The sequence below is a fragment of the Mauremys mutica genome, chromosome 1 (genome assembly GCF_020497125.1).
Source record: "Mauremys mutica isolate MM-2020 ecotype Southern chromosome 1, ASM2049712v1, whole genome shotgun sequence".
NCBI lineage: Eukaryota > Metazoa > Chordata > Testudines > Geoemydidae > Mauremys > Mauremys mutica.
Window position 1 is genome coordinate 246,190,628 of NC_059072.1, and position 12,161 is coordinate 246,202,788.

Below are 12,161 nucleotides of genomic sequence, written 5' to 3' on the forward strand. Positions count from 1 at the left end.
CCTTCATGACACTCCTGTGAGGTAGGGAAATGCTATTATCCCCATTACACAGCTGAACTGAACTGAGCTGGGGAACTGAAGCACAGAGAAACAAAGTGACTTTCCCAAGGTCATTCAAGAAACTTGTGATGGAGCCAGGAGTTGAACCTGCATCTCCAAAGTCCCAGGTTAGTCAAAGGTTAGTGCCCTAACCACTGGAACATCCTTTTTCTCAAGTCAAAAATGTCTCCATTTTGCTTAAAGAAATGCACCATTTACAGTTCTCTATAATATTTTCTGACTTGAGTCACTTTAAAATAATATAAATCTGAACAAACCATGGAAAAGAGCACTAATAAACTCTGTCTGACGTGCTATTTTCTTGGGATCCTACATTAGAGGCCTGCTCCTAATTCTTTGGGCATTTTAGGCTCTGCACAGCTGAAGCAAGTGGACTCCCAAGTCACATTTCTGCTCCCCGATCCTGGGCAGCAGAGGCAGCATGCCCCGCTCAGAGCAGCCGAAGAGACTGCTGTGCTAGCTAAAGATCTGTCAGAGTGCTGCGTGCTCAATCCCATCTCCAGCATGTCCCTCCCCGTTTTCTGAGGCGCACCTCCACATACAGCCTCAGTCACCGTTTGTTACAGGGAAACCGTGGCTGCCCCATTACAGCAGCCAAAGCCAGGGTCAGGAATTTGTTGTTGCCATGGTCAGTTGTGTCCTCTGGAGTTACATAGAGGCCCAATAGAGAAATGATTATCTCTGTGTTGATATTATTTTGGCGGGAAGTATCTGTAATGAAAACTAGAGTCTTTTGGCCTTGGAGCAGTGAGGCTTTGTCCAGAGTCCTATGAGATCAGTGGGAGTCTTTCCTTTGGCTTTTATGGGCTTTGGACTGGCCCACAGAACACAGTTATGGTATATCAAGCCAGTGGCTAGCCAGCTAGCCCTACTGAAGAAAAAAGACATTTTGGAAATCTCATAGAGTTGCTACGGCCCAGATTTAAAAAGATATTTATGTGCCATGGAGCTCAGCGTTGCAATGCCCAACTGATTTAGGAGCCTACATGTAATTTACAAGAGGCATTTAGGTGCATTTTCAAAAGGTATTTAGGTGCTATTGACAGTGTGTTTTAGGCTCCTAAGTGCCTAAATCCCTTTGAAGATGAGATTTAGGTTCCTAAATCAGTTAGGTGATGCAACACTGAGAGCCGCAACACCTAAATACCTTTCAAAATCTGGGTCTATTACTATAGCTACTCATTAAAGCAAAGGAATAAATGGAAATTTTCATTTAGCCAAGAGTTGATCCCTGTAAGTTGTTATTTGTTTAAGTCACAGTTTATTGGGCTATGAACACTTGACTGTATAAACACTTCTTAATTTAACAAGCCCAGCCATCCTGATAATAGATTTTATAATTACCTGAGTTGTGTTACACTGATGAAGAAGTTCCATTACAAAAATAATACGGAACAACATAACTAGAAAGAAAATGTTCTCACCATCGCGTCTGCTTTATGCTTCTTCCGTTTAGCTTCTTGCATAAAGTGATCTGCATTGCGTGGTCTACGAAGGCAGAATAAGAATGTATTTTATTATTTTTGAAGTGCAAAACATTTTCAAGTTATTTTATCCCTTATTTCAAACCTGATTTGCAAACATTTTTGCAAAGAAAACGTACTTAAAATGGAAACATGTATTTTGTATTTCCAGATTACTCCCTGTGGAGACAAGAGCATTTATGGCTGTTCTCATTCTTCAGAAGTTAATAATTCAAAGAGAAAAAGTTAATAAAATTTATTTTTATGGCTGATATAAACTGCTTCCCAAATTAGTGCAGTTTTGATCTTCAAAACAGACACAGGTACTAAACAGAGCAAGCAAATGAAAATAAATAAATAAGGAAGAAATTAAAGAGGTTAGATGAAAACTTTCAGATCATATTTGAACACAAGCAAATTCTTTCTCAGTTTAGAATGAAAGATGTTTTATGAAATATCCATGCAGCAGTGCTGAAAATGTGATACATTTCCTTAATTTCTGCAACCATGTGATATAGAATATTCATTTTTAATATCTGACTGTCTCATTTGCGCACTAATCCATACTTGCCAGGACTACTTCTAATGTTCCAAATCTCTAAGCAGCTGCAGACAGGTATCATTATATATATACATCACTCAAAAGTTAAGAAATGCCAGAATTAAGGTTGCCTGTGCAACCTTAGTTTAGCCCCCTTGGGCTTATGCATTATGAAACAGTTTTTTCATGATCACATACTATTTTTTCCACAGAATCCCAGCCTCATTTAGTGCATAGGTTGGTCATGCTCTGGGTATGAATCAGGACTGTGTAGTAAAGGAGACTATTTGTATATGGACCCCTGCTTCATTTTGTTGCAGAATCTGGAAGGTTATCATGAATGAGGCAGAGGCTTGCAGGAAGAGAAAGGATGGTCTCGTGGGTAAGGTGACTGCTGCCTGGAGAACTGGATTCTATCCCTGCCTCTGCCACAGAATCCCTGTATAATGCTGGGCAAGTCACTTAAACCAAATTTTTCACAGATGATCACTAATTGTGTGTTCCTCGTTTTACTTGAGACCCAGGGGTCTGACATTCAGAAGTGCTGAGCACTCACAGCTCCCGGTGAACTCAATGCGAGCAGTGCTTTGAACATATAAAGTGCTACATAATACTACATAGTCTGAAAAATCATATCACAGGTATCTCAAATTGGGCATTTTAAATTAGTGGATATTTTAGACATTGGTCTCTTTGTGCCTCAGTCTTCTATCTGTAAAATGGGGATAATAATACCCAGTCATCTCACAGAGGTAATGTGAAAATAAATTAATGTTTGTGAAAGCCCGTGAAGAAATTAATAATTCAGTCTTCAGAACAGGGTTTGAATAATGTGCAGTAAATGAGGCATCAGCCCACACACTGAATAAGGATAAAACAAATATTGAAAAGCTGCTCATTAAGTGAGTGTTGGCCATCCTGGCTACTGAATGAGGCAGGGGTCATGTGGAAAAAATAGTATGTGATCATGTCACTAAAGATTGTATCATAATGCATACACACAAGTGGGATGAATTAGGTTGCAAAAGCAACCTGAATTCTGGCATTTCCTAACTTTTGAGTGCTGGACTTGGCAACCTTAATAATGTTATTTTAACATAGTTGTTGTGTGCTGCTTAGAGCTGTCAAGCAAATGTCACACGGCACAGCAGCGGGTCCAGATGGTATTCCTGCAGAGATCTTCAAATGTGGGGCCATAAGCTGATCAGGAAGCCCACTGGCCTATACCTAAAGTTTTGGGAACAGGAGGCTGTGCCACAGGAATTTAAAGATGTATCATTCACCTATACATAAGGAAAAGCAATCAAGCCTCTTGCAATAACCATGTGGCATCTCGCTCCTTGCCACTGCAGGAAAAGTACTCACCTGAGCCTTGCTAAACCAGTTAATTGATCAATTTGCGGAGAAGATACTGAAAGCCAAGGGGGCCTCTGCCCTGGGCATGGTATTTCAGACAAGATCTTTGCACTCTGGAAAGTTCAGGAGAAATGTTGTGAGCAGAATCAAGACGCATACGTAATTTTTGTTGATCTTACTAAGGCCTTTGACTCTGAATAGAGATGGCATGTGGAGTAGTTTGGTTGCCCTGATAGGTTCATCAATATTATTAAATCTTTTCATGCAGGAATGCAGGTTTGTGTCCTTGACCAAGGCTGCTTCTCAGCTCCTTTCATTGTCACAAATGGAGCAAAAGAAGGCTGTGTTCTTGCTCTGACATTATTCAGCATCATGTTTGCAGCTGTTCTAATAGAGGCATTCAGAGACATTGATTGTGGCATTTGTATGCAGTACCATATGGATGGAGGTGTCTTGAATTTGCATTGCCTGTGTATGAAGACAAAAGTTACGAAGACAATCATTTGTGAATTACGGTTTACTGATGGCCGTGCTCTTGGCTCACAATTTCAGGGAAATTCAGTTGCTCAGGGACTGCTTTGTATGTGCAGCAAAAGGTTTTGGCTTAACGATCAGCTTAAACAAAGACAAAAGCCATGGTCCAGTCTCGACTGGAAAGTACTGCCACTAAACCAGTTGCGTCCATTGATGATATGCCACTCAAGGTCACTGACAAATTTTGCTACTCAGGCAGTGTTGTTTCCCAAGACACAATAATTGATGATGACATGATGAAACACATTGGTGCAGCCAGCACTGCCTTTGGAAAACTTCAACATCATCCCTGGAATGAACATGCTGTCAGATTGCAAACAAAAATATGATTGCACCATGGTCATCATCACACTTCTTTATGGCTGCGATACATGGACTACTTATCACTGCCAAATAAAACACTTGGATCTATTCCACCTATGATGTCTATGGCAGATAATGGGAATTGAATGGCAAGATATGGTTCCTAACACAGAGGTCCTTGAGAGCTGCAACATCACAGGCATTCAAGCTTTTATAGGGAAAGCACAGATGAGATGGTGCAGTCATGTGGTCTGTATGTCTGAGAGTAGAATATCAAAGGCTATTTTCTATGGAGAACTGCAGACTGGAACTTGTTTGGGGGTCAGATCAAAAAAATGTTACTAAGTCACTCTTAAGGCCAACCTCCAATCTTGTGATATTCACCTTGGGAGCTCTTAGAGCATGAAAAGATCTGATGGCGGCAGCTCTGCCACATTGGACAGAAAGACTTTGATAGCTTGCAGATTGCTGCAATCAAGGAGAGATGTGCAAGGCATAAAGCTAAAAGCAGAGCACAGTTCATCTGCAACTGTTTTCACCTGTGGCACCCATGGACAGAGCTGCAGGACTGCAATTGGTCTTTGGTCTTATCTCAGGACCCACAATACCTGACTGTAGCTCATCTGTCGAACTGACAACAAAAGATTCCATCATCATCTTCACTATCAAGTGTGTAATATATATTCCAACCCTCAAAACCTTCCTTAAAAATAGTTCAAGATGGCTAATTGACAACAAATATCACATCCTTTACATAACCCAAGCACTTCACAGCAAGGAAACGAACAGTTAAGACCATCCTAAATCTTATGCTGCCCACACAGGCCCTGAGCCTACAAGCTAATTAAAAACTTAGTAACTAAGAAAAGAAATGAGGGTTATTTACCAGGTTAAACTAGGTAAACAGACACCCACAAGTGAGTTACAGTCTTAGGTTCCAAAAGGTAATATAAGCTGCTGTAATGTGCAAGTTCTATAAATCCTCTAGGGTTCACCAAGGCAAAACAGCTGAGGATCTCTTGCTTCTGTTTAAGAATCTTCACCCTTCAGAGTTCAAGCAACACAGTGGCACAGTTCCTTCTTGTTGGGGATTTTTATTCCTTTCTCTCAGAGATCAAGCTGATGGGATGAATCCACCTGCACATCTCCGCTTCATGGGCATTGGGGGGGGGAGCAATCACCGTCTTTATTCTTCGATGTTTCACAATGGCTCATTTGGTCTCAGCTGGCCTTTGTGGTGGGCAGGACCTAATACCTTCTGTAGGAAGCCAGCATGTCTACATTAATTAATGCTCCTTTCTTGTTTGATGATTTACACAGTTACAGAGGATTACAATGCAAACACTTAAAATAACCTTATGCCATGGGGTACAGATGTTATAAGCAAGATTAATACATGCAGCATCTTACAAGCATTTCATAAAGTCTAAATGCTAAACAAATTCTTATAAACTATTTTACCACCACTATCAGACAGGTGAGCCAGGCTGGTTCCAGCTATGCATTTGTCAGTGTTCACTGAGGCCCAAGGGCCTTGGCATGAGCTGGCATCTGGTCTGCCAGCGTCACAGGAATTTCCCAAGTTTAAATTTTTTCCCCCTTTTTTCTCTTTGATGTAGCTCAGCGAAGATGTAGATTTGAAGTGTTTACATCAGGATAGGATGAGTCATAAAGCTCCCACTGACAATAACAGGAGTGGTACTGGATCCATAACTGCTATGGAAACCAACAGAAACAACACTGAGTCCTCTCCCCCAGTTAATCACTGTGCTTAATACTTAATAATGAAATGTTGCAGTTTGGAAAGAAATTTGTTTCACCTGTTTCCTTGATATGCAGCTGGTTGCATACGTATTCCAGGAGATTTAATTATAGTTTGGAGGTATAATAACAAGCTGGCTTTGAACTAATGGGAGGCTAAGGGCCTGGCTACACTTGAGATGTAGAGTGCCAGGAGTTAAACCAGCCCTCAGAGATCGCAGCAGGGAAAGCGCTGCTGTGTGTTCACACTGTCAGCTGTAAGCGCAGTGGCGTGGCCACATTAGCAGCTCTTGCAATGCCACAGAGAGCAGTCCATTGTGGTAGCTATCCCAGTGTGCAAGTGACTGCAGTGTGCTTTTCATATGGGAAGTGGAGTGGGACGAGTGTGTTGTGTGTATGTGGGGGAAGAGACAGTGTATTTTGGGGGGGCAGAGAGTGTGACAGCGGCAGGGGGAAGGGGAAACCCCAACATCAGCCCCCACCCCGCCTCTCTCTTTCACACAAACACACAAAAATGCCTGCCTCTGCAGCGGCAGCATTCCACAGTAATGGACTGCTTTGTCCCGGAGCAAATAAGCATGCCGGCTTTCAGAAATGGAGCTTTGAAAGGGGATACCCGCATGCCTGCAGCTGAGTTCAAAACAATGACCAGAGTGGCCACTTGACTTCAAGGGATTATGGGATGTTTCTGGAGGCCAATCACAGCGCAGTAATGCAACATGTAATCCACACGGACATCCTGGCATTTCAGCCAGGGTGCAGGAAGCTCTATGCTTCTTGTGGAGGTGGACTACCAGGAGCGCTCCAGCTGCAGAGTCCAGGCACTCTAAGTGCCTTGCCAGTGTGGACACCTCAGCAGTTAGGGCGCCCGGGGCTGATTTAATGCGCTCTAACTTGCAAGTGTAGCCAAGGCTTAAGTAAGGTTAGACAGAAGTAAAATTTGACATGTGGGTAATTTTTAATTATCTCTGACAAAAAATATTTCACAAATTTTCTTCAAATTTAGCAGAGCCTTTGCTTTTTGAGTAAATCTAGCAGTTTTCAAAGATACAGGCAGGGAAAAATGCTCTATAATGGGAACTAGTCTACTGCTTTTCCATAACAACAAAACGAAAAAGAAAAAAAGAACATCTTAGTTCAAAATGTTTCTTTTTGTCCCCTCAATGTGGAATTTCACCCCAGATTTGCGATGGTACCTTTTCCAAGATTGCAGGGCTGGACTAATGACGGTTTTAAGTTCCAATACCTCCCAATCCATCACAGCTAAAAATATCTCCTGTGCCCACTGAGACCCCCAAATTGTCCTAGTATGTATGGAATCCTCATCGTTGGAGATTTTAAATATCAGGTTAGACAGACACCAGTCAGAACTGGTCTAGTTATACTGAATCCTGCCTCAGACCAGGCGGGTGGACTAGAAATCAGTGTTTCTCAACTTTTTTGACACCAGGGACCTTCCTACACTGTATCAGGGTGATCTCAGGGACCAGCACTGGTCCATGGACCGGTCAGTGAGAAACACTGGACTAGATGACCTCTTGAGGTCCCTTCCAGCCCTAGATTTCTATGATTCTATGAAACAAAATATGGATAGCAAGTGTTGGCAGATGTTTGAATTTATCACCTTTGTCACTTGCAAGATCATCCCAAACTCATGTCATTCAAACTTTTCTCCCACCACCATGCATATATAAATTGTGTCTATAATTTGTTTGCTTGAAGTGTCCTGACAGCCTGCAAAAGCAAAGTAAGATAATGAAATGTAATTATACTCTACTTATATAGAAGTTAACTGTAAAACTTGTAAATTGCTTGCTAGCTTGTAACAACATAGACACTGCTCCAGAGCTATGATTACCAAGTTATTCTGCAGTTATGATTAGCAAGGAAAGTATTAACATGAGACATGCATTATTTAAGTAATAATCTCCCTTTGCAGATTCTGCCACGATGCACTGAGCCAAAGGGCTTGTCTACTTTTTGGGTAATACACAGTATGGGGGTGCAATTTCTAAAGCACACTAATATGTTGCTCATTAATTAGTCTGTACAGACACTGTTGGTGTGCACTAAAGGTATCCTAGTGCGCTCTAATATAGTACTCTTTCAAACAGTAATTGTAGGTTACTCCATGAATAACCCTTCTGAAGTCAATGGGACTACTTGTAGAGCATGGTGCTCCCCACAGGAGTAAGGGTATCAGAATCTGGCACTATTTATAGAGATAGGCCCAACCTGTAAAATTTAGATTTGCATCTGGATCTGAACTTTCCTCAAGTTTCAGAATGTTGGGAGTCAGTGTTTCAGCTGAAGCAATGGTTAAAATAATTAAATATTAATTGTTAGAGCTAGGTCTAATTCATACAGATTTCACCTATGTCGTTTAAAGTGACTTTGGAGGTAGACGTCGGGGACTGCAAGATTGAATTAAAACATATTTTTCTAAGTTGTGATATTGTCCCCAATTCATTTAAATAGAAAAGTCCATATTCATAAATCCAGAAATACAGCCACATTTAGATTTCTTCAAGATATTAACAGTAAGAGAATCTTTAAGGAAATATGTGTATGTCTACATTGTCAACACATGCACACCCTGTGAAGAAGCACTCAACTCTCCATAGTGAAAAATGTGCCTGACTATCTATTATAACTCTAATTTTGAAATCCAATGCCACAAATCTGCAAACATTGTAATCAGTTTACATATTTGTATGCTGTGAGAGAGTTTTAAAATGAAAATTCTTGTTAGATTTTATGTAAATTTGCTGTTTTGTTTTTAAGATGCAGGCCAATAATATCATGTTTTGGCTGGTTTAAAATTTTTCTAATGCTTTTTTATTATGGACTCTCTCCAAAACAAGGAAGGTTTGAAGTTTCCTGTTTAGTCTGGGTTTGCAATTTGTACACAAGTGCTTTTCGCTCCTTTAAATCCAGCATTACAGATCATTTAAAAATTATGATGTTCGGAAGTGAAATCTTCAGAATGTTTTGTAGGCTTCTTGCAGTCACAGCATCTCAGGAGCACGACGGACTATTATGATCTGAAGAACTTAGCAGCTGTGTCACATCCCCTGTGCACCTTACACATTGTCCAGAATCCATGGACAACTTAATTATTCAGCATGTCTAGTTCAGATCCTGTGCACTTAATATATTATACATTTCAGAGATGATGCACGTGATTCCCTGTGAAATTCACAACAGAGTATGTTAAAAGTTTTCTAGTACTACAGACTATCCAGGTATAATGATTTTGAATCTGTACATCTTTTAAGATCTTTTCCATTTATCTAAACTTCCTCTGCGACTGGGCCTCCCCAATGAGATTTGTGGGAATACCAGTATTTGTGGTAACTTCAGACTTTTTATTCCCATGGATTCTCTCATTTTCCTACATGGAATAAACTTCCTGTTACTTAAGCAACATGTGAGTTGTTGCTTGTTTTGGATGTTACTGTTGGGAGGCATCCTGAGGTGAAGTAAGAAATCCTTCGATCGCTGAGGAGAAATAAAAGGGAAGGCTGAGCCTAAACCCACATTGGATTCTTAGCCTAAAGTGTGCCCCTGGGGTTCTCTGCCAGAAGGTGCTTGTAGCTGAGCTTGCAATTCAGCACGGGAAGAACTGAAAGACCGGGGAAAGGAAGGGAACTATTTAGGGCTAAAGGGGCAGGAGGTATTAGGATGCTTATAAATTGGGGTGGAGGGTGAGTAACAGAAATGGCAGTTCTGTAAAGTTAATTCAGTCTCCTGTTTTTCAGTGGGTTGGGCCTGATTATCTTCTTACTTACACTGGTACCTTAGAGACTAACGAATTTATTTCAACATAAGCTTTCGTAACACGGCTGCTACTCTGAAACCTTACTTACACTGGTATATCTTCATTGACTTCAATGGCATTAGTCCCGATTTATACCAATGTAAGTAAGAACAAAATTGGCTCTGTTTTTTAGCAAAACTGTGACTTCAGTTTGTGTGTACAATTAACTTTTTGATAATCTATTTACAGCCTTACCTGTGCATCAAACTTTTTTGTTTCCGAATATCTCAATATTGATATGTCTATAGACTTCTTCAGCAAAGCAGAGATGAGTTACAACACAGACTATATCCCTCACATTGCTCTTTAAAAGGCAATAGAAAGACTGCCAAGCATCAGCGCCAACTCAGGAACCTGGGTGAATTCTCATTGGGATGAGCTGGAATAATGTGCCATTATATGAAACCAACTCCTCTTAATGAGAATTTACCCAACTATACTGACTGGGTAGCTCCATCAAATGCAGCTGGAACCAGTTCAACACATTCTCAGTCACATCTAGCTAGTCACCTAGGCAGTGCCATAGAATCTAGTCTTTTACAAAGTAAAAAACCTCACGGAGAGTTCTGATAGTACAACAAGGACAGGATTCTTTTTCCACAGTGGTATGCAGATCATTCATGATTTTCAAGGGCAATCTCAGGACCATGTCTGTGGCTGACTCCTGGATTAAATTTATCAAACAATTTGCTACTGTCCACAAGTCCTTTCACTTGTATTACCACCATCTTCTTTAGGAACTTGTCAAAAGCCAGCAGGAAATACAGCATGCCCATTACTTGTTATGTTGCACATGATCACAGCATGAGGTAGCATGGCTTTAAGCATTATAATCACTCTCCTTCCAATAGCAGCCTTTTAGAATTTCCAGATTGCTGACATCCTAAGAATGGTGTTACTACCCAGGTGAAATGCAGGTTTGTGTGTGTGTTTCTCTATGTACTGTATATATGTGCCAGATTACAATGAGTCTGAGAACCTCCCTTTACCATCTCGGTCATCTGCCATCTTCCATGAATTATATTTAGTTGAGCAGATAATTTAGCAAAAGAAATGTAAATTCATGCAGTCAGAAATTAATCATACAAAGCAAATCAATAAAAGCATTACTTCACAAAATAATCTAGCAGTATTTACAAAAACAATCTCTTTGGAAGTCAACATCATTGGATTTACCAGGTACTACATAGCTTAGATTCCAATACACAATTCTAATTATAACTGCATTCAAACACACATTTTTCACCTATTTTGATATATTGTGTAGTTTTGAGTTTTATTTGCATAATTTACCATTTGTACATTATTTCTCGTTGTGTATGGTGCTTTATGAGGATACATTAAAAAAGGTAGTAAAAGTTCAATGAACCATCAAAACTGTAGCCAAGTGCATATTTTAATGTTCTTCAGAGATAGCATTACTGAAGTATTATAAAAACCACACTAGTGCTTCCATAATGTAAAACAATTGCATGTAATAAAAGCAACTTAAATCATAATTCTAAATGCAGGGCCAGATTCACCCGAGGATTGTGTACTTTGCAACCCAGGCACTCAAGGGTGGTTGTGCTGGAGGGGGCAAGGAGGGCATTTTAAAGATCTAATCAGGGCTAAATGGAATCCATCAGTACAGGCTACCCTAGTCCTACACCTCCTAGCCCATCCCCAGCCATTTTTTTGAGGCAGCACCAGCAAAGCTCTGAGCCTTTTAGGTTGACTGCACCATTGCACTCCTACTCTGGAAGGACTTAAAAAAAAACCAGGTAAGAGAAAGAAGATCACATAAAGACAAATGAAAAAATTCAACTGCTTAGTATAAATGTGAGGTGGGCTACTCTCTGTGAGCAGCTGGGAAGGAGCACCATATTTATAACCCTTTCAAATGACAGAGCTCACAGGCATTCAAGAGGAAAATATGGCTGTTTCCAGAATGATAACAATTAGGAATCTTGTACTAGCGTTTGATTTAGGCCAGGAGCAGTGGAAGAAAACAGGTGCTCAGGCACTCAGGTATCACCGTGATGGGCATGATCTAAAAACCTAGCTAGATAGGCTAAGTACACAGTTCAGAAGCCCATAGGAGAAGTTGTAAGGGGGGAGGGTCTCAGAGTCCAGGCTCCAGCCCTAGCCTGAATGTCTACACTGAAATTTTTAGCCCTACAGCTTGAGCCCCATGAATCCAAGTTAGCTGAATGGGGCTCTGAGACTTGGGACTGCAGGTTTTTTATCACAGTGTAGACATTGCCTTAGAAATATCTGACCACCAAACATCTCTGCCCCTTCTTCTGTGCTTCCCATTACACACAGAACAGCCTCTGACCTG

At 40.7% G+C, this 12,161-nt stretch overlaps 1 protein-coding gene across 2 annotated transcripts in view; it reads right to left on the reverse strand.

Annotated features, from left to right (window-relative positions):
• The window catches only part of AFF3 (AF4/FMR2 family member 3), a 480,216-nt gene that overhangs the window by 16,647 nt on the left and 451,408 nt on the right, over positions 1-12,161 (reverse strand). For both annotated transcript variants that reach the window (XM_045005798.1, XM_045005808.1), the window contains exon 15: positions 1,485-1,548. In XM_045005798.1, the coding sequence (XP_044861733.1) occupies positions 1,485-1,548 (64 nt within the window). The remainder of the gene's footprint in view (positions 1-1,484; positions 1,549-12,161) is intronic.